The sequence below is a fragment of the Semicossyphus pulcher genome, unplaced genomic scaffold (genome assembly GCF_022749685.1).
Source record: "Semicossyphus pulcher isolate SPU_LCO1_2020_fin unplaced genomic scaffold, fSemPul1.0.p SCAF_7, whole genome shotgun sequence".
Taxonomy (NCBI): Eukaryota; Metazoa; Chordata; class Actinopteri; order Labriformes; family Labridae; genus Semicossyphus; species Semicossyphus pulcher.
Window position 1 is genome coordinate 24,325,031 of NW_027211748.1, and position 23,836 is coordinate 24,348,866.

A 23,836-nucleotide genomic window follows, 5' to 3' on the forward strand; every position below is an offset into this window, starting at 1 on the left:
AGAATGAAGCCTTTTCATTAAATATCCAACGTTACACCAACGGGCGATCAGGATGTACTCCAAGCAACAACATGAGTGTTTGGTGTTTTCACCACTAGATGGCACCCAAGCGCAAAAAGCAACGTTTACTACTCCATTTTGATTTTAATAAATATACAAGCAAGCCTTAGAACAGGACACCGAACAGTTTTTTTTAGATAACATACAAAATAATCCTCTGTCAGACAGACTTTCAAAACGTCTTACTCTATGTGCAAATAATTTCTGTACATGTATAAAAAATTTCAACTTGCACTTCAACTGACTATTCATAATCACGTGATAGAATAATTCATAGCCAGTACAACTTATTCCTCTACGGAATTTAATTAAGTCATCACCATTACTTGCTTTTTGAACCGAAGTCAGGTTTGATTATCACACATGTTACAGCCCACTTGATGGATGAGCGTGCTATTCAGACATAATTATTCTGATGATAACAGACTGACTTTAGCATGAGTCCAACCACTAATCAAGGCTAGTGCCAGTGTCACATAGTTTCTTCTAACTACTTATTCTTGCTCAATCTCAAACATCAACATACGTTACATTCGTAGTTTCCTTATAAAACAGCACATCATTCCCCAGCCATTTCAGGTCCTTAGAATTAGTTTCCACTTGACAATGAGAGTGTTTTCATTTATGTGTGTGAATCCGGTGTGTCCTTGTCTTCCTGTGTTGTCATCCTTTTCAATCCATGTTGCAAGTCTGATTTAAAAGTCTTTGCATCGTACACCCATACAGTGTCTATGCCCTCCCCAGCAGTGTGTTCAGGGACCCAGGTAGGGAAGGGAAAGCGGCAGGCAACCACCTTGGCTGTAGTCGGCAACTCGCTTGACAATTTCAGCTCCAGCTGATCCATCTGCAGACAGACAGATACAATAATGCTATCAAGAATAAGCTGATTTAATTTATAATAGCTGTCTCCAATGAACTGAATGGCACTAATGTTACTTGACTGTTTTAATTACTTCAGTTGCCACATGTAACAAAATACAAAAATTTATCAAAATGTTGATAAATCATCTGTTTGACAAACAGAAGAACTCACCATTTGAGGGACTCCAAAAATAACAACATTTGAATACTGAGCAAAACTGACCTGACAAAAGAAACAGAAAAATGACTGAGTGACTGACAGTGAAAACAAATTACATAATATGCTTTTAATTTTCTTGCATCATATGATACCTGATGTCTGTGAGAAAAACATTATTTTACCACATCCTCATACTAATCAGATATAACTGACCTTCCACAAGTCAGAGATGTGGAAGGAGGTGGAGCGGTGGACTCCCTCTCTCCAGGCCTTGTAACGAGAATACCACACCAGCCAGGGGTTCAGCTCAAAGCCTGATGCCTGAAAGCCATGCTTGGCTGCTGCTATCACCTGCAAGAAGAAGGAGAAAGAAGGAAAAATTAAGTCTTTATGAAACAAAGCATGAAGCAGCAGTTGGATTAAAGCAAGTCTGGAAATACTTTAGGTGTTTTTTTCTATAGCACAGATAATAGATAACAATCCAGTTAGAGTAAATACTCAGATTTTTATTTCTATTGGCCAAGTATGTGGGCACATAGAAGGAATTTGACTCTGGTTTTTCTTAAACCTCAATGTATAGCCACGCAAATGGACATACTACACTTAAACAAGGACAAGATAGACAAGGTAACAGGGACAGTTAAACACTAAATACTAAAAACTACTATATACAGACCTGTGAATACAATATAGTAGTTTTAAGCAGAAAGCAAGTCTGGTAACACTTTTAAGAGTTTCTTTTGGTGTTGTTTCTGCAGCACAGCTAAAAGGCCTTTTTCACAGATGACTTTTTAGCATATCACAGTAGGAAAAGCGCAGGTGTTAATAGTATCATTAATGATGGCTGTATTTCATTTAGTTGCTTCAATTTCATGGTCCTGGTTGTGTGCATGCCGACTGCCTGTCATGGCTTTCTCAGACACCTGAATAGAACAGAACCATTGTTAAAGTAATTATTAACACCTGTGCTTTTCCTCCTGTTAGAAGTCAAAATGTCTGCTGTGAAAAACCCCCTTAGATAACAATCCAGTTAGATGGAGTAAGTACTGATTTGTTAACATTCTTTGCTACTTGCTGATGTTTTTCTTTTAGAATTTGTGTAAGTTTTGCTTTTTCAGACACATGAAGATACAAACTCTTGAAAACAATAAGATAAACAATAATGCACATCATCAAACAAAACATTTCTGCTTGGTAAAACGTTTCTACTAGATTTAAGATGAAAATTCACATTTAAACGGCTGGTTCATTTCTTCAAGGTTAAAATAAAATGACAAGTATTAGTATTGTAATTATGTAAACAAATGCTTCAGCAACAGAAACCAACAATGCAGAAAGATAGACAGGTATTAGGGCTGGGCATTATGACAACATATATATCGTTAAAACAATATGAAAATGTCGATCGTATCATCTCAGCTGAACTGCTTTACGGCAATTTTAACGGAATTTTGACATCGCTTTGCATTCTAATCCTTGCACGTGGGAGTGAACCTGGACCGAACCACCACCAACCACCGAGGGAGGCGCTGTTTATTAACCTGGACATTAACAGGCAGAAAAGGACTCAGGCTCAGCCCAAGTGAAAATGGCAACTCAGTACTTTGTATGTGTCAAATATTTAATTCACATAGGATTATCATGAATCATTTGTTTAAGTACCAGAAAACATGATATATCATGACATATCGTAATTGAGATATGAAAAATTCTATATTGTGATATCAAATTTTGGCCATATCACCCAGCCCTAATATATATTATAGGCACATTGAAATTGGTCACACATCAAACATCAAATGTTTATAGCAGTGGTTCTGCTTATTTTAGTATCTGGCTAAATGTTGGGCTAACTTACTGCTAACTAACCTAACTGGCAGACTTCTCATAAAGCTGCAGGATTATCAAACCATCAATCAGATCACTGTAGAGGAGAAAATACAGATCAGATAAAAAAAGTACATCTGCAGCAACATATTTTATGATACCACAGGTACAAACAGAAAAGAACCATACAATTAAAGAATAGGTAAAAAAAAACATTTTTACCAAGCGGTTCCTCTGTAGGTTTGGTTTTGTATCGCTAATAAAAAGATAGTAATAACTTATTCTGTCATTTAAGTAGTAAACTTCGATAGTAGACTTATTTTCAGGCATTTTGCATAAAATGGGGTTCTTGTTATGGTGCTTTTTATATTTTAAATTCTAAGTCCAGTATATTTAAGCTCAATATGTTATATTTAATTATTTACCAGCCAGTATCTTCCATCCAGTATTACATGAAGTCATAACTTAAGTATTTTTAAATTGCTATAGCCCTGTTTATGACACACTGATTATAAATGATTATAATGGGCGGACACGCTGATTATATATGGTTCCTAAGCCTTAAATGTTAGTATGGTTTAAGTAAATTGATGGTCAATTTAGACTGATGAGAGAGGAAAAGCTGTAAAAATGTGCGAGTAGATGATACAGCAATAATAATTTTAGCTATTACAGCTGTATTTTTCCATGCTCGATGTATAATAGCATAATACAACTGCTATGATATTCTAAGCCACTAACACTGACAGCAGCCAGTTGTTGCCTTTCTACACACGGGGAAAGACAGAATACAACTTACTATCCTCCCATCTCCGCTCCCAATGTCCACCAGGGTCCCTGATCTGGCTCGCAGCACATTGAGGACATTCTCCACTTGAGCTGTGGTCGCGGGGACGAACGGGAGGCAGACCTTCCTCAGTGCAGGAGTGACAAACGGGGCAGCCACCGCGTACAGGGCGACCAGCGACCCCCCCAGCACCCCGGTGACAACCACACCGAGTCTGCTTCTGCTCTTTCCCTCTCTAACATCGCTATTTGATTTCCCTGAGTCAAGAAAAAGCTCTTCTTGTGACATGATGCTAGCTTAACGGATACGTGACACGTTATAGATAAATACTTCAGAACTATCGTTACCTGTACTTGAACTGCATGAATGACAGCTGGGACTCTACGAAAGCTAACCTTGCCAAGCTAGCTAACCGAGGTAAATGTCATAAAAAATCATCATATAGTACTTATTCCTCTGCTTCTCGGTATGCTATGTCAAACGCACAAATAATTATATATTGTTAGCCAGTATACACTTCTTTGGGAACTGTTATTCATACATCCATGCCTACTGAAAGATGACCTGTGTGCAGCGCTGTTTCGAGTCCGTGAGGATGACAGAGACAAGTCAACAAAGGTTCCGCTCTGCCTTCTTTCCCTGTTGGTCAGTATCACAAGTTAATTAAACAAATTATTAAAAGAGTGCTAATAAATACACACACGCTCACATTTAATGACAACACCACAGTGCCCTGCAGGGTAAAGGAAAAAGAAGACATTTATTTAAATAAATGATACAGAAAGTGACACAATCCAAATAAATAAATCAGCCAGAAAATGCCACAAAACAAAATTAAAAAATGTATACACATAAACCAACATCAATAAATGATTTAATAATGATCTCATCAAGTTTGGACCCCCTTAGCTACAGATTTGCAAACCAGTGCCTTTTAAGAAATGAGCTCCTTTTGTGTACCGATTGCACCACTATTAGGCCAAGTTATCGGCCTTCTGTATGTTTCCATTATAAAGTGTCCTTGATCATTTTTTGTTGAAAGTGTGTTGGAGAAAAGCCTAATATTATTGTCATTTTTCTTGCTTAAGTAGCACAATAATGTCAAAACATGAAGGAAACATTACAATGCATAAATCATTCATAAAACAGGGGGGGAAACGGTGGGGGCTGGGGTCCATTAGAGATTAGATAGGATTTATTATCTCAGTATACTCACCATTTATGTCTTTACCACACCCACAATACCTGAGCAGTGAAATATTCAATATATACAACAGTTCCTCTTAAATTCTTTGGGTTTTTAAATTAAAATAACTAGAATGTGTTTCATCAAATTCAGTGTATTCAATTACCACTGCAGTGATATTTAGAATATGAACCAAGAAACACTCACAAGAGCTTCAAAGATCAGCATTAATTTTTATAAATTAAATTGAAACCTAATTTTAAAAGGTTTTTTTACACTGAAGAAAGCTTAAAGAAAGAGGTGTTGATCTCTTTTCTCTATTTCCTTTATTTCCTTGTCGTCTTACATTAGAAGTCATTAGACAGCGTACGGTGGACAGCGTGGTCCATCCCCAGTGGGCCATGGTGGATCTGATGATGGTGCATGAGGTGCTGGCTGGTGGTGGGGCCATCGTCCATCATCAAATCCTCCTCTTCCTCCCCCCTGTACCCCTCTGCCCCGTCCTGAGAGTAGCTGTGCTTCATCACCAGGATGCTCCTCCGCCCTGCTGGTGTGGTGACGTGGGACAGATGCGGGGACTGCTGGCTCACCATCATTGGAGGCAGCGGCGGTGGCACAAGAGCACTCCCGTCAGCAGCAGTGTTGCCTTCCCGCATGCTCAGGTTGCTGCGGCTGCCGTGCATGCTCCCTGCCTGAGAGCCACAGTGGTGGTCGCGGATGCATTTGGAAGAGGAGCGGCGGAGCTTGTGGAACTTCTCGTAATCCTCGGCCAGGGCGGCATCAGTCAGGTCGCCAGATGGGGCGCGGCGCAGAGTGCAGAGCTCGTAGTGAGGAGGCTCGAAACCAGGGTGGAGGAGAGCAGGGTCAAAGTCATCTCTGAGGATAAGTAGAGTGAAGAGGAGACACTCAAATAAACACATTTGACGTTTGAAGTTTGCAGCAGACAATAAAAAATATGTTCATATCCTCAATATACAAATGAAAAGGAAAACAATTTTACCTGTTTGTGCCTTGTTATTAATAAGCAGTTTGAGCGGTGAATTTTACCTGCGGATGATGTATTTCTTGCGAGGCTGTTTGACCTGGATGATGACGGAGATGACGAGCAGGATGACCACCAGGCCACAGGTTACTCCAATGATAGTGAGGTTAGTGTTATCCAGCGTGTCCAGGATACTGGCCTTCCTCTTCTCTAGTTTGGTAGATAATATGGTGAAGAATGATTTAATGTTCAGCTGAAGCCAATATAGACTAGTGGTGAGCTTGTCAGAGTTTATGTGTGGGTACCTTTGCAGTGATTCTCGTCCCACGGGTAAACACAGTTCTGGATGCCGTTGCAGACCAGGGTGTGATTGATGCACATGTTGCTGTGGCAGAAGAAAGTGTCTCTTTCACACGGAGCTGAAGAACAAACATTAGCATTAATTTGGAGTCGTATGTAAGTACAATCTTTACTCTGCTTTTAGCTCTGCTTTGGTCTCCATTATCCTTTGAGGAAAACAATAGATAATTGCTCTTTTACTGATTAATTTTCAGTAATGTTTACTGGCTCAATGAGCATTTGGTGCTGTTTCTGTAAAGGCATGGTTGATGAGAGTGGAGGAAAAAGGCAGTAAAACCAAAATGATGAAGTAAAACAGACTAAAAAGTTCCGCTCAGTTGAAAAGAACAGCAAAGGTCAACGCAAGCAACCAATTTCACTTAAAATTTTAAATGATTTGATTCATTGTTAGTGTAAAGAATGACTAAGTTTAAGAAGCAATCTCTTAGACCTTTTTTTCTCTTTGGCGGCACCTATGGCGATATATGGAAACTGCAGGTGTGGTTTTGGGTTTCACAAACAGCATCCTATGTGATGGTTTTGAATGAGAAACTTTATCTGAACGTCAAATTTGTTCCATTTTCTTTGGATTTTCTCTTGTTTGTGAACTAACATCACCATTACTCATCTGCCTTTGCATTGTTCCGTCATAGCAACGGTTTACTTGCAACTCAGCAGACACCAGAGAGAGGAGTACAACGCTTACTCCTACTGTTTTGTGGACCAACCACTGCTGGGTGATAGACTCTTTTGATTTATCCCGGGCTAAATCATAAGCGAATCGACCCCAAAGTAAAAACAGATAAGATAAGGCAAAAGATAATGACTTAACATCTTTATAAAGCTCGGGTAGGCAACTTTAGAGAAAGTAACAAGAGTAAGCTACATTTAAAATCTATCCAACTGAAATTTGCCAAAGCCACTCTCCACATGAACCTGTGCTGCCTGACTGGTGTAGTTATAATCCACAACAGAGCGTTGGGGAGAGGAACACAATCAGGCAGTCATAAACATTTCACTTGCAATACACCATCTTGGTCGCTTAAGGAGAATCCTCAAAGCATCATTGTAAACTACTTGTAATCTCTGTAAGCTTGTTTTCTTGTGGTTTGTCCACAGATGTGCAGTATACAGAGGTGTACAGTAAGCTCTGAACAGAGACATCTTTACCTCATCTGTACACATACCAAACCTGCGTGAAAGAATATTTGCTTGTGCATACATACAGCGCCTTGTTGCCTTGTCTTGAGTAACTAGCTTGCTATAGCCTTAGCTTTTGGAAGACTCTGGTCAAGCCCAATAAGTGCAAAGGCAGAGTGTGTACAGGTTTATAAAAACAAAACCTCCACAGAAACTAAAGCCGACATAATTTGATGATCTTTATCTACTAAAACAACTAACGGTCAATTGGTCATTTGTCTTGATGTGTCTAAACAATAAAACACTCATTTTAATCAATTATTTTCCTTAACCCTTTTTGAGAATGTTGTTAATGATTCGTAATGTAGGATGGACACCAAAGTATTACATAGAAAACTAACCTAAATGTCTTTCCTACTATTGGGAGGCTTTTGTTCATTTTCTTGACCTTCACCCTCACATATAAACAAGGTACACCTCTAATTTGGAGCTTGCCGTGACACAGGTTCACTCACGCTCATGGAAGGTTGTGAAGAGGATCCTGAATTTGCTCTTCCTGCTCCCCTCGTCCGCCCACAGTCTCACCACGCCCACAGAGGACGTCAGCATGACGTCGTTGGCCACCGTGGAGCAGAACTTATTCTTCAGGTGCTCCACCGAACTGCTGCCGTCGTAGATGGCAACAAAGTTACGCTTGCACTCATTCGAGTTGTGCATCTCGTACTCCAGGAAACGCATGTAGATCTGTGGGTAAAAGGTAGAACACAATTCAGAACTCTCCTGTTTCATCTTTAATGACATGTTTCTCTTTTAGGGGCAGTTTTTCTTTTTCTTTTTAAAGACCACATTTGAGTGACAACAGCCAAAATACCTTTACTGATACTGTGATATTTAAATTGACACCAAAATTATCCTGATATGAAATGTTAGCACTTGAGGATTTTAAACTTTATATTGCTAGTAAATTAAACATTTTGTAGAGGCTGATAAAATAAATAGGCAATCGTAGGAGACTGTTAAAATGTAGGCAAACAATAACCAATAATTAGATAAAAATTTAATTGAACCATGTTAATTTAGAAAATACAAATACAGCATATTAGGTTATATAGTTAATAACCCACTGACCCTATGATTTTAGAGAATTTAGGCTGTTATAGACACTCTGTGAGGATGTTGTGAGAGGGACAGAATGGATGTGACTAGTAAGATCAAAACTCACACTTTACAACCAACTGAAAGTCAAATTAATTTCATACACACATACATGCATCTGACAAACATGTAGCACCACCACATAAAAAGAACAACAGCTGGATGTATACAGACCCTAGCTCTTGGAGGAGCCTTGATGTACCACCTGCAGTCCACAGCCTCAGTCTGCAGCGCTCGGCCCTCCGCAGATATCTGAGCGGACTCCACAAAGCCTTCAGGGCCGCTCAGATCAAACTCACAAACTGTGGGAAACGATATTTTTGTGTCTTTAAGTAATGCTTATTTTGACAGTGTGAAATTGTGGGAAGAGTTGGATAATATTATTCCTTTTGATAAAGGAGGACTCAAATACATAAAATAAATGTAAGTCATTATAAGTTCCAACTAAGTAATCTGATTGGACAAGAGGTGTTCCATGAGTGGTGATATAGAGAACAACATCAATGGGACTTTTCACTTTGTGTATCACTCCGCCTCAGCCAGGTGTTCTGAATACTGTTAACTAACATTACAGCAGACTGTGTATGTCTACACTGATCAAGCTGGTACCTCTGAATCACACAGCAGACTCTTATTTCGCTGGTTGATGATAAATGAAAACAAACAGATAAACGTACATTATAAAAAAATGCTGATTTGAGGTGTTTTTAAGATGTATAAAATGCTCTGCTTGAAATAATAAATTGTGTCTGATGTGTTTTTTTGTAAACTACGTTCCTACGTAAAAATCCTCCCAAGGCCTCTCCTCCTTCTCCCTCATTAAAAATTCCTGAATCTGCATAGGCCCCGCCCACTACGCAAATTTCCAACAGCCCCCTCCATCGTGAAAACAAGACATGTCTCTGCCATAGTTTAGTGGCAACTTGTTGAAACTTAGCTAGCTCGAAATGTAGTAATTAGTAGTAGTAACATTAACGTTAGTAGTCAGTAGTGAGTTTTCAAAAATTACGATGACAGTTATAGCTGGCTCGCACATCGCCTTAGTGGTTGCCATAGCTTGCACATAAAAAAGCACACAGGCCCAGCCATGGAGATGACTGATGATGTTGTCCCTGATATGTCTTGTAGCACATGAAGAACACCACATGGAGATGTTTACAAGGTTAAACACTTGATTTTCACTGGAGGGGGTCTTTAGAACAGACTGATAAATGATTTGAAAAAAAACAGCTGATCTGTGGTAACCTGTAGACACAGAGTGGTATGATATTGGTATGTAGAAAAATGTTCAGTTAGCAGAGTCTACCTGCAGCTGGTCTTAGATTGTGTTGTGACATAATGACATAAGTTGAATACTTACATGGAAGAGCTGGAAGGTCCCCGAGGTCCTTGAACTCAGGGTCTAAAAGCAGAAGATAGCATTGTTAAAAACAAATGAGTCTTTGTCAGATGTTCTCAGTTCAACAAGAGTCAGGGACATTTCAGAAATAGACTGCAGGACAAAGTCCACCAATATAACTATTTTAAACTTGATCTGTGTAGATCACTCATTGCACTGTTAATAGTTCCAGAAGTGTTCTTGTGTTAGTTGAGTTTACCTGGAAAATTAAAGAGCATGTTGTTACAGTATGTTTTTCTCATATACACAAACAGGTCCTTGAATTGTTAATGGTTAGGTGTTACTTTTTTTTGTTAGTAGGTGTGAACTTCCACCTTGAGTGACATGGGGATCATTTCATCCAATCATCATCTCTTTAGCTGTCGAAAAAGAAACAAATTTGACGCTCAGATGAAGCAAACAGTCTATGAAGGAAAGCGACCGTCAGCCAGGAAAATCAAGAGTTACAACCAGAGCCAACCGTGGACGTCACACATGCAACAATGTCTGGATATCTGGGAAGTGTGCTCCCACAATTACCATTTATCACCATAGGTGCTGCCAAAGAGAACGAAACTTAGATCTTCGAGAGTATAACTTTAAGGATCACATACGAATATACCTCAACAACATATGCAGACTTTATCAGAATGATTGAAATATGTGCATGTAATATTCACTGTGATCATGTTTTTGAGGATAAGGGTAAAGGCCAAATCTAGTACGAACTACAAATAACAAAAAAAACATTAAAAAAGACAACATTGAAGAAACACTGAACATCAAAATAAAAACACAGCTGTCCTGGATTTACATAATCTCTGCACCGCAATGTTCTGTCTGCCCTCTTCTAAACTCCCCTGATGCTCTTCATCAAAAAGAGAAAAACACACATTTTGAATTAGAAAGGGAGGAGAAATTGTCTTTTAAACCTTTGTGCTGATGAATCTACTCGCGAGGTGGATTATGAATCCTGATATACCGGCTTAGTTCAGGACAGATTAGGCCCCACAAACAACGACGACCTGGTGATAAAAATGTCGCTTCTGTCTGGTTCTCTGAATTCTCCCAGAAGAAACACAAGATGTGACAACAAATGAAACTAAATCAAGAACAGAAATAAAAAAGTTTTTCAAGTGGAGAAGTCTTGAAGATTTTTAAATTAGAATTTTTAACATAATTTGTTTTATTCTACTGCACCACATCCGTCTCTGTGATGTAAGAAGAGCAGGTGATGGACCACACCGAGGCTCAAATCAACAAGGACTCTTATTAATCCTCTCATGTTTCTTACCCCTGCTGCTTCAGGCTCGTCCAGATTATTCACATTCATTCCTACATGTGTGTGCGTGCGTGTGTGTGCAACAATGCATTCTCAGAGGCTTTGTCCCTAATATGAAGGAAAAAAATGTCAAAGATGAGCTTAGCACACGATATAGGATATAGGATGGTTTATGTAAATCCTCTTCTAATATTATTCAGTTTTGAAAGTGCTGCACACAAGAACACTGAACAGTAAACAACGTGTATTTATGTTAGAAAAGTGGAATCTATTGGCGTGAAACTGGATGTTTCCACTTTAACCTGTCTGATGTAGGAATGTCAGCTGAAACTGTCATGAAATACTATTTTATATATTATGGTTTATTGATAAAACAGAGATTTTTGGTGTATCGGGGCAGTGGAAACAAAAAATGACATGTCATCAGGTTTACAAACTTTGTTTGTTTGGAAACTAACCAGTTTTAAGAAAGAAACATTAGCCTTAACACTGACGGTGACTAACAGTCCCACCTCGAACAGGCTGCGTTCACGCTGTGCTATGGGGACGTCTGTACCAAAATTAGTTTACTTGTTTGTATGGTAAGATGGCTTTGGCAAAAATCAAGGATTGTAAAATGATTGTATTTATATTTTTAAAAAAGAAAATGAAATGTCTTTTAAGAATAAATGAAAGAAATATAAATGTAAATTATGATATTTCTGATCATAAAGGAAAAAAGGTGTGAAAGGGGCTTTCGTCTGATGCTGTGTCAGACTGGCAGCCTACAGTAAGCACTACAGCTGTCCGGCTTGGCATGAAAACGTTGCTCATGAGACTGAACTAAAACAATAATGTTAAGAACAATGAGGAACTCCTCAGCTCAAGCAAAGACCACTGAGCGTTTTCTCTACAAAACATGCATTTCAAATACAAGCAGTCTTTTGATAAAATGTTAGTAGATTATATCCACTTTAAATGCTCAATGTATGATTGCACTATACAGCAACAATGAGACTGCATACATGAAAAACCAACATTAAAGTTCAGTTTTCTACCTCCAGTGCGACTGAAGAGCCTTTTTTATCAGCAGGTCTCGGTTTTGTTTATCTGGGTGTTTTTATGAAAACACATTTAAGTTCTGCTTAAATACTTGCACGCTCACAGAAGTCATCAGTAATAAAAGAGATTCTCTGCTTAAATGTAAGTAATGTTAGCACAAGGTATTTCCTGCAAACTAGCCCACATTGACCTCTAATGCCAAAACTTTTTGGGACTCCTGATGACTATTCAGACCCTTTCACGTACACACTCCTGACTAGACAGTCTGCCTCTAACATTCGGGCTGGGTGGAGTATCATGAGGCAGGACATGCAGAAGTCCCCGCAACTGCTGTTTCAGCGTCGGTCTTCACAGCCAGAAGCTCCCAAATCTATTCATCCCTCTAATTTGCAGACTTTTCTATTGTCCATCCATCCATCCATTATCTTTCGCTTATCCGGGGCCGGGTCGAGGTGGCAGCAGGCTAAGCAAGGTGACCCAGGCGTCCCTCTCACCAGGAATGTTTTCCAGTTCCTCCTGGAGGATTCCCAGGCGTTCCCAGGCCAGATGAGATATATAATCCCTCCAGCGAGCTCTGGGTCTGCCCTGGGGTCTCCTCCCAGTTGGACGGGAACGGACAACCTCCAAAGGGAGGCGCCCAAGGAGACATCCTAATCAGATGCCCAAACCACCTCAACTGGCTCCTTTTGATGCGAAGGAGTGGCTGCTCTACTCCGAGCTCCCTCTGGATATCTGAGTTACTTACCTTCTGAAGCTGAGCCCAGACACCCTCCAAAGGAAACTCATTTTGGCCGTTTGTATCTGCGACCTCATTCTTTCGGTCACTACCCAAAGCTCATGACGTAGGTGAGGGTTGGAACAAAGATCGACTGGTATATCGAAAGCCCCACCTTCAGGCTCAGCTCCCTCCTCACCACGACGGTCCAGTACAACGGCCACATAACTGCTGATGCTGCACCAACCCATCTGTCAATCTCATGATCCATTCTCCAAGACCCCGAGAAACTTAAATTCCTTTGCTTGTGGCAGAGACTCACTCCCCACCCAAAGGGAGCAATCCACAGTTTTTCCGGCAGAGAACCATGGACTCAGACTTGGAGGTGTTGAGTCTCATTCCAACCGCTTCAGCCTCGGTTGCAAACCGCCCCAATGCCTGCTGGAGGTCCTAGCTTGATGAAGCCAACAGAACCACATCATCTGAAAAGAGCAGAGGCCAACACACACTGGGAACGTGTCTGACTTTGTGCCGAGGATGCGGACACAGCTCTCACTTTGGTTATACAGAAGCCGGATGGCTCGTAGCGACAGCCCTAGTACCCCAAACTCTCGCAGTACCCCCCGCAGGACCCTCCGGAGGACACAAACGTTGGCCTTCTCCAAGTCCACAAAATACATGTGAACTGGATGAGCAAAGTCCCATGTCTCCCTAAGCAGCCCTGCAAGGGTAAAGAGCTGGTCCACTGTTCCAAAGCCAGGTCGGAATCCGCATTGTTCCTCCTGTGTCTGAGGTTTGACAATCAGCCGGAGCCTCCTTTCAAGCACCCTGAAATAAACTTTACCCGGGAAGCTGAGAAGTGTTATACCCCGATAATTGGGACACGACCTCTGGTCCCCCTTTTTAAAAATGTGAACCACCATCCCAGTCAGCCATTCCACAGGTACTGTCCCCCTTCTGCTTTTGCGCCGGTCACATGACATACACGTCATCAGCCCGCCCACCCGCTCGCGGTCAATGTTCCTGACTATTACCTGCTGCGATCACACATCGGCTCTCCCCGACTTCTTGCAGGTGAAAAATTCGGCTGGTGATTGCAATTCAGAGTTCGTGTCGGTAAACTTTCAGGAGTGCAGTGCTTTAAAGTAACACTTGTGTGCACTGAGATAGTGTAAAAGATTGCTCACTACTTCATTAAAAAGTGAAAACAGAAAAAGTAAAATGTCTTTATGGCTACAAACAGCTTTAGAGTTCAAGTCTAGGGCAATGCTTTGTGCATTAAACCTGACAACATATTGCTGCTTTCACAAAGTGTGTGTGAGCATGTGTGCATATGGGTGAATTAAATCTCTCTTTCCACCAGTGGTGAGTGGAATTAGACAGGAGATTAGCATTAGGCATTGCAGACTCATTACATGTGATGTAAACAGACAGAAATCCTGATCTGCCAATAATGAAGAGGGAGAGCGGATCGTTCGTGATGTAAGGAGTCTGTTTCTTTAAAGACAGAAGGTGCTTGCATAAGAGTTTCTGAATGTATAAGTTCAAACACATGCCTTGTTAGTTGTGAACACTGGAGGATAAAGTGACTGCAGTTTAATTTGATGAAATATCACAGAAATGCGTCTGATGTTTCCAGAAAAACAGCAGAGCACCGACATGCACGGCAAACAACCTCGGCCTCCCAGCAAACTTCAAACTTGTTTGTGTGGGACAGTAGTCTGAAACTGGAACAACCCTTGCAGAACAAAATGATAACGCAGAGAGGCTCAATCGTGTTAAGAAAAACAGAAAGATAGCGGGCCGGCCTGGTGGACAGAAGGATGCAGATTAATCTCTGCCCCCCGTCAGTGTAGGTGGCCTATAAAATCTGCTGTTAATAAAGCCTCTGCCTTAGACTCCCTTAAGCTGCTGCTGCGGCTCAGCGCTGACAAGCTGTATTCCCCTGAAGACAAGCTTTCATTAACTTGTGTGTGTGTGTGTGTGACTGAGGAACAAGTGCTTTTGTGTGTATGTGCATGTGTGCGTGTGAGTAATGCTCCCCTCCTCTTCTCTTGTTGGCTGCAGCTGCAAATGGAAATGAGGTACATTCCCAGCAGCATGCCACCAGACCGCTAATAAAGTGGCAACATAAAACTTTTTGTCATCAATTGTGTTTGTTAAAAAGTAGCTAATATTGTACTCTGCACGATGCTCCAGTGTTCTCTCTGTAGTGTGGATCTTATTCAGGTGCATATGACATTGTGGCACTTGAACTACATGTGCACAATTTGCATGCAGGTGTGTGTAATGTGGGCTTAAACTGGATTGTATGACCAGGTAAAATGCAGAGACTGTGTCAAAGAGGAAGGAAGTTTTTGCATGAGGCTGCCATCATATCAAACTCACAGCTGGGTTGGTGGATCGGGAGACAGTGCCAGAGGAAGAAGGCTTAGAGCCGTAGTAATACTCTAAACATGAACCAGGCAGCCAGACAGAGCAGCAGCTGGTATGATATAAGAAGGACATTGGGCTGAGTGCACAAAACATCAGTTTCCTGTTTCTAGTTTCCCAAGAGTCGATGTAATTTTTTGGAAGCACATCCACGATTAAAAAATCCTGCTAATAAAGCATCACATCACTGGGAATCATGATTGGACGACTCAAAAAGCGCCCGGTATGCTATTGTCATGATTGGATGACTGGCTGTCAGTCAAACTCCTCACTATGGCAACACGCAACATCAAAGACCCCAGCTTCCTGATGTTTTTTCCCCAAGGAGAAGCCTCACCAGTCGTACTCGTTACTACTCAATACTGTCTCAGAGCAGAGCATCATCATGGCTGAGTCTGTGCCAAGATAATACAGATACAATTCACTGTCATACTTTTTGAACAGGTTATAAATTGGCCAATAATATCATTATTAGACGAGCTGCTAACACCTTGTCTTTTCTCTTTATAAAGACCGGATACTACAGGTAAGAGTGCTGGATCTTGGGTGGAAAAAAAGTGACTCAACTTGCCTTAACTAAGGACTCGACTTTACTTGACATAACCTGTGACTTGACTTGACTTGCCCAAGAAAAAATCACTTGAGACTGCCTTGAGACTTGGACCAAATGACTTGAGACTTACTTGGGACTTGAGCAAAGATGACTTGGTCACAACACTGGCCTCATTTACCCAAGAAGCTAAACTGAAACATAACCAAGACAATATTTAGGCACACCCAGCTTAAATTGATTAAAATATTGATTAAACTGTTTCTGTGTGCCTGTAGTTTATAAAGTTACTGAATTGTTTTGCATTAACATTGAGAGATGTTTCTTATATTTTGTCGACCCTGTTTGAACCAATGAGGGTTGAAATGGAACGGTGGACTGTTTTCATGTAGCGCTTTTCTCGTCTTCCGACTAGACCGACCGTAACACAATTGATCACTTCATGGGAGTTTATCACCATGAGATACCTCTTTCACCTTCCACATCCTCCTCATTTGATCCGTTTTAATTCGTCCATTTTGATTATTTAACCATGTTCACAAATGCAGCCCCTGGATCAGATTACTTTGCGATCACTCACCTTGTGTGAAGTTGTACCGGGCAGAGAAGCCAGTGGCCTCCAGCTCACTGTCAGCCACAAACTTGATGTACAGGTACCGCCCACTGGAGCGGACGTATGCCGGGCTTTCCTGCCCGCAGTAGCGACCAATGATGGGCGAGAAACCAAAGGGGCCATCGCGGACCTCGATGTGGTCGAACTTACAGTCCCAAGATGGCTCTATGGAGTACTTCTCATCAAAGAATAAGTCGATGCACTGCCGGGGAGAGGCTGAGGAGGGAGAGAGAGTGAGAGAAGGTGAGAAAGGCGGAGAGGAGGTGAAAGATAAAGTGAGAAGGAAAGCCTCACCTTCTATAATGTACACACATTCCCTCTCCGGGGGGTATTTCTGAGGGAAGTTGGGCGAGGTGAAATACCCTCCCTCAGGCTCCTTTATCCAGGTCCCACACAGGCCAGCTGGTGTCACACCTGAGTTGTTCTTCACTGGAGACACAGGTGGACAGTGTAAAAACACACAGGCTTGTTAAAGCGTCAAGTTTATTAGACTGCTGCTATTGTTTATCATTTATTTATTTAAAATGACTCATTAAAATGATTCAATTTGAAGCGTAGATTGTCTGTTGTATGGATTTAATTAATTAGTTAAGTCCCTTTCCCACTGGTCAAAACACACACGCTTACACCTGCTAACACCTGGCTTTTTGCTTAGTGGGAAAGATTACAATCGGCATTCAGACCCGGGTCAAATGCCTCTGCAGTAGACCCGGGTAATTATCACCTCGGCTCCGATCGGCAATGATGGGACCAAAAAAACCTGGATCGACGTGCTAATCTCTGCTCCCTTTCCGGTGCGATGCTATGACGCACACAGCTCCAAATTCCGCCCGTCTCTGTCCGAGCAGCGCTCAAGCGCTCCGAGTTTGATTCTGAATGAGTCTACAGATACAATAAAGACCTAACCGCCGTAACATCTTCACTGGCCTCCATGCTGCTTACCAAAGAGTATAATGTAAGTTATTTGCACGTACTATTGTTTATTAACCTTGTTTCCGCACATTTGTGACATCAGACGGTGATGCTGCAGAAAAGAGACCGAATGGAGTATACTCCACTGGCAACAGGAAAAGAGACAATCGGCATAAGCGGGTCTTCCCGGGTCTGAAAAACTTGCATCAATGCACTAATTTTTGTGGGAGAGGTCGCTTTGTTGCTATCCGAATATCTCAGCGATAACACATGTTGACATATTTAACCAAAAACGGGAAACATGACTGATTATTATCCAGTGATGTCCTGCAAAGTTAAGAGAATAAATCAGCTGTGATTCTCCTGTGAGAGATCATCTGTCTACACATTGCCAGTTTGATCTAATTTAATTAATCTAATTTGATGTTTCACTGGATTATAGTACTTTACAATTCTGGAAAAGGGCTGCTATTAACTATGATTTAAATCTTTTATTTTTTGTCGTTTAGTCGACAAACTGACAGAAAATAGAAAAAAAATGGAACAAAATTTCCCAGAGCTTCGGTTATGTCTTCAATCTCTTTCTCATCTGCTGTCTGACAAACAAAGTTCAAAGATTTATATTTTACTGTGATTGATATAAAAAGGAAATACAGTCAATCCTCACATTTGGAAAGTTTTCACTTCTCAAAGCTTCAACATTTTACTTAATTAATAGGTTAATTGTTTACTTATCAAAACGGCAACCAATTTATTTAAAGTTATAATCTTGAAGATCTCAGTTTCGTTCTCTTTTGCGGCACCTATGGCGATAAACGGTAATAGCGGGAGCACACTTCTCAGATATCTAGACAGTGTCGCATGTGTGACGTCCACGGTTGGCTCCGGTTGTAACTCTTGATTATCCTGGCTGACGGTCGCTTTCCTTTTCAGACTGTTTTCACTTATTGTTGAAGTTGTATCGTAGTCATCCATCTTTTCTTTGTTTGTTCAGCCATAGTAGATTACTGTTTACTTGCAACACTTGCAGAGTCTCCGCTGATTAGATCAGATTTATTTAAATGAAAATCTTTTATGTTGATGATACTAATCAAATGTTAATTGTTTAAACTTTCAAACTTTAAACTTCGCTTCTGCCATCGTGGTCTCAAGGTGAACACTGCGACACGCAGGATAATACAGAAGAATGATTCCATATTTAGTTAAAGCTGTTGTCTGTTGTTGAGCTATAACAACAGAATAATTAAACTATTAACAGTGAAGAATGAACAGTGGCAGAGGATGCGATGTGATGATACCTTGAGCTTTTGTTTTGCTAGTGGAGGCACCTGACAGCACAGGTGAGATGAGACTTGCTGCTAAAGCTAAGAGAAGAGAGGAAATAAAAGTTGGTTTTGATTTTAAAATTTCTGTTCAATGAGTTTTAAATCATAAACTGATTATAAAACAGAAAAAAATGCAACAAAATATTGTTGTAAGATCTGCTTTTACCAGAGGGGAGAAATGGGCTTCAGGATTATAAACGAATGATGAATAATCATTTTAAACATCTAGGCTGGATTATGAAACATGTTTACAGCCGTAAACTTACCCAAGGGCAGCAGAAGTTTGTGCACCATCTCTGTTCCCTGAGGATGAGCAGCTCCGTCCCAAATATTGCCATTAAATTGTCCTGACCACACGTCCCGTTGTTGTGGAAGAATGATTCCTAACCCATCAGTTTCTCACAAATCCAGAAGCAAAGAGTTCCACATTTCCGTCCCTCTTTCTCTCCGTCTTCCCGGCAGCTCAAAGGATTACTCTCCCACAAACCTTCACAATTTTTGCTCCACCTTTAGGCTGCATTAATCCTCTCACGAGATATACGGTCATTGACGGAGCAGAGCCCGCTTAAAGTGGGCTGAGGCATCTGACAACTCTGTGTGTGTGTGTGTGTGTGTGTGTGTGCTTCAGTGTCTACGTTCACCCTTAAGGCAGTAACACAATCAGCACCATTATCAAACATAAATGCTACATTAAAAAAGAAAAATCTAATCTTCCAAATGCAATTTAATTACTTGATTTTTTAATGATAAATTAAAAGGTTCAAGTAAATCAAAGATGCATTTAAATCCACTCAGACTGTACCCATATCAGACAAAAAAATTGATCAAATTATTTACCTTTAATTTTGCAACTCAGCACAAGTTAAAAGACAAGGCACAAGGTTTGACTACTCAAAACCATTGTTGTGAAACAAAGCTCAAATCAACCTCGGTCTAGTCTGTGTTTGGGAGATGAAGAAAGCAGGAGGTTAACCCAGGTCAACAAATTGCAGAGTAAAGCAGAGTCCGCTCAGTGCTGCAAAGCTGGATTATTTTAGAAACTGTTCCTCATCCAGAGAAAAATCAAGCAGCAGGAAATTAAGTGTAAGATGAAAAGATAAATCAAACAGTAAAACCCATGGGTCTCTTGTTGGTAAGCGTGCAGCACACGTACATGGTCGGGTTTCATTAATATATTTCTAATCTATTTATTAATTATGCTCACAATCATGTGGTGGCAGGAGGACTGTTGGTTATAAGACCGTTATGAAAACCTGCTGTTGTAAAAGCTCTCTGACGTGATGCTCTGATTACATTTTAAACCAATAACATCAACAGAAAAAAAAGATGTATTATACGACACTTTGAAATGGGCTTGTTATAAGTAGGCTACTATTATAAGTATTATAAGTACACCATTGTGTTTTTTTCCAATGGTAAATGGACTGTACGCTTTTCTCGTCTTCCGACCATCACACTTTTACACTACATGTCACATTCACCCTTTCACACTCACATTTATACACAGATGGTATCCATTCAGTTTCTATGCACATTCATAACTGATGGCTATGCCTTCAGGAGCAATTTGGGGTTCAGTGTCTTGCCCCAGGATGTGACTGTAGCAGTCAGGGATCGAATCTCCAACCTTCTGATTGAGAGAAGACCGACTCGACCACTGAGCCACAGCTGCCCCACTCTACGCACTGCCTGTCGCCACCTGTGTCCAATTGAACTTGTAGCTGTTTGTTGGCACTTACTGACTTTGCTCCCTCCTGTCTACATCCTTACTTGTGCTGTATTAACTCTCAGATGTACGTCGCTTTGGACAAAAGCGTCTGTTAAATGAAATTGTAACATTGTAAAGTCCCCAAAACATCAAGCAGTAACCTTTTAGATAACACCCCCTTGGAGTTGTGTTTGTGGCCATCTAATAATTGGAAGTCTAATAGGTGAAGATAAGAGAGAGAAACTGGGATTTATTCAGCCCTGTATTGTTCTTCACTTTAGTGACTCAGAAGCAATGACTGTTTGATAAGAATCATTCGTGAATCGCTCCAACCAAGAGTTCGTTGAGCATACAGACAGAAATATGCACAAATATTATGAAGCTAATAGGTAGTAGTAGTATGTAGGGTGGCCACCTATAATGTGGAAAAATAAAGGACACCCTGCCAGCAGCCCGTGTCAGGTTGACACAAGTCAAGCAAAGGGATGGGGCCAATATTCATAAAGCACAGTTGCATAATTTACATATAGGATTGAAACTGCAGATCACAGACATTGGCCAAATGCCAAATCATTTGCAGAAATTAAAAAAATGATGCCAAGCCTAACCTTAAAAGGGTATTATGCTACTTTCCAGTACAGTAGATGTTGCACTTGAGCTCCAGCATGAAATCATCTCCAACAATCAGAGGTCTCCTCTGCTCCCGGATATGATTTAATAGAAGTTTGATCGGTGAAACACAAGCTTTTTAATTGATGTGATTTAGTTATTATGAACTTGGCCTGCACAGTGTTTGGGACTGGTTAAAAGGATATGTCAAGATTGCGACTTTGTTTGAAGACTTTGGTCCTTTACACGATCCATATGTGCAGGTGGTGAGGATATTCCACTGAAGGTGACAGGTGAAGCAGCCACTGTGGGTCTCCAGTGCGCACTGAGGGCCTGACGGCACAGTCGTGATCATTCACCACCTCACCATCTCCAATTTCCCCTGCCTCCAAAATGTACGCATGGGACACAGTTTGCTTACAATTTCTTCTCAAGTGTGTTTTTATAAATCACAACTTTTACATGGGATGCAGCATAATTTTTCTGCACATTCTTCGAATTCCTTACATCACTCACTCTGCTATCGGCTTAATTGGCAAATGGTGAATGCTGTTTGTTCATTGCTTATAGTAAGTGCTGCATGTGCTGTTTTGGTTTTAACATAGGTAATGGTCTCCTCGGCGACTCTATGACTTCCAGTCTTTGCAAATGCATCAATCTTAAGCTAAGATGACCACCACCCGTTTCAGTTCTGTAGAAGGGTCTCTTACTAAATCTTGTAGAGTCGAGTTGTCTCTGACTTTCAAACAAGACTTAATTATCATATATCTTTCAATTGTGTCTCTTTATTGAAATGACAAATCTTTTAACTTTCTGAACACAAAATAAAGGGCTTATAAAATATACATTAATTGACACATTACAAGTTAAACTGGGCATTCAGTGTATACGTATGTGTACCACAAGCAAATAATACACTGATCTTTTCACCACTTTTGAAACCATTGATAAATACAAATGACAAAATAATGGCAAGTTGCAACACTACAGACAAAATATAGATTCATGAAATTGGACACATTGTAATAAAAGTTCAAAACACATATGGACTCGAATGGTCACATACACATTTTATTAACACCTAAACTTGCTTTATGTATTCTATTAGTTTAATATTCCTCTTGATGTATCTAACCTTGATCTTTAAACATAAACCGTGCACTTTTTTCTGCACATATTTGCAAATTGCCCGAGTGAAATATTACTCTGCCCATTTTCCAAGTGCATTGGCCTTCAGGTCAAAATCTTCTCTTTGTGCAATCTTTGTATCATCATCGATTCCAATTTCACATGCGAGGTGGAACATGGTATTTACCCACTCTAGCTCGGCAACCTGGACCAGCCATGGCTTTCCGTTTGTCATGTATCTTTTAAAAGCTTCTTTGGTGCTGTTGTCAGATCTTTCAACTTGGGCCACCAATTCTTTGTCAGCTGTCTCTGGATCACAGTTGAGATTAAAGATAATAACAGTTGGTGGTCTTTCGTTAGACCGGACCAGCTCATCAGCTGTACCATTTTTTAAGCGGAGGAGGTGAATCTTCAAATTGCTTGAAAACCATTTTCCAAGAACCATGTTTTCTATAGTGATGTCTTCCTGTATCGGTACACGTAACATGTGGCCGTCTCCCAAGTTTTCTAACCATTGGTCATTAGTTGTGAACTGCTTGATGTACCTTGGTGATAAAACAGACAATGCAATCAAAAAAGCTGGCACAGAGGACACATTTGACAGTTGCAAACTGAATCTTAAAGGGCACATGTACAGAAATAAACATTGCAGTACCTACCTCTCTGTCTCCTCTCTCATCCTGGTGGGGTTGTTTGCAATGTGGGGAACCAGCCTCAGGAACTCGCTTGCCGTGTGCACATGCGGTGGGTAGTACCCTCTCAGGTCTTTGAAGAATAAACCTGGAATGGGCCCCGAGTCTGACACCCACTCTCCCTTCACCTGTTTCGCAAGGGTGTCAAACAGAACAGCCAGGGACAGGGCCACTACCCCCACCCCACCAAGAGTGACCTTGCCCTCCCTGCCAAAAGTGCTCCTCAGGCTCTTGGTGAAGTCCTCCAGCTGCTTGGGGGTCAGGGAGGACTGTACCGCCGTGTAGTGGTCCCTCAGGTGAAGTGAGGAGTTGATGGACAGCATGTTGGTAAAAACAGGACTCGGGAGGTAGTTTGGGAAAGGGCAGATGTCTCGAGCAACAGAGCTTAGGTGGGATATGTCATCAACAGGGCAAAAAGTGTTCCCCATCTTAAAGTGAGCTTGTGAGTCAAAAATTTGACGTTTTAAAAAGTTTAACCTACACAACGCTGCTCTCTCTGTCTGTGTGTGAGACATGCTCTCTCTGGGCTTCACTAATAAATTCACAGTGGTATCATGACGTCAAATCTGTAATTAATTATTCACCTGCTTTCCCAGTATGTCTCTGTCTGACTCAGTGTCTAGCCCTATTGTTTGACCTTGTGGTCATCTTGCTAAACAACCTTTTTAATGAAATGACAGAGAGAGAGACTGACTAAGTAAAAATGAGAAACAAACAAAACACTTTTAGGACCATGTGTGCTTACCACATTCATTGCTCATTGCCAGCTCACTATATCAAAATGGTAAAGCTGTACAAGCTGGTTGAAACATAATACCGGAAGTTCCCAGAACACGCTGACATTACTGACACGTCTTTAGACATTAGTCATGCAAGAACACAGTCAGAACAAGCAAATAAGGTCAATGCTATATCTTTCTGTCAATCAAACCTTTGTGACAAAAGAGTCACAA

General features: G+C 40.8%; 2 protein-coding genes across 2 annotated transcripts; both read right to left on the reverse strand.

Moving 5' to 3' along the window:
• Nucleotides 1-628: 628 nt before the first annotated feature.
• atpsckmt (fATP synthase c subunit lysine N-methyltransferase) lies at nt 629-4,258 on the reverse strand. The gene is made up of 4 exons (XM_069684849.1): nt 3,708-4,258; nt 1,295-1,432; nt 1,094-1,144; nt 629-904 (listed from the first exon to the last, which is right to left on the reverse strand). The coding sequence occupies exons 1-4, from the start codon at nt 3,981-3,983 to the stop codon at nt 683-685; spliced, it is 687 nt and encodes a 228-aa protein (XP_069540950.1). The 5' UTR covers nt 3,984-4,258; the 3' UTR covers nt 629-682.
• A 970-nt stretch (nt 4,259-5,228) lies between these two features.
• LOC138611666 (neuropilin and tolloid-like protein 1) lies at nt 5,229-19,040 on the reverse strand. Its single transcript, XM_069684848.1, has 10 exons — nt 19,013-19,040; nt 18,720-18,785; nt 16,804-16,938; nt 16,477-16,725; nt 9,858-9,899; nt 8,672-8,799; nt 7,858-8,086; nt 6,169-6,282; nt 5,929-6,073; nt 5,229-5,757 (listed from the first exon to the last, which is right to left on the reverse strand). Exons 1-10 carry the CDS (start codon nt 19,038-19,040, stop codon nt 5,229-5,231), a joined length of 1,665 nt encoding a protein of 554 aa, XP_069540949.1.
• Nucleotides 19,041-23,836: the final 4,796 nt, after the last annotated feature.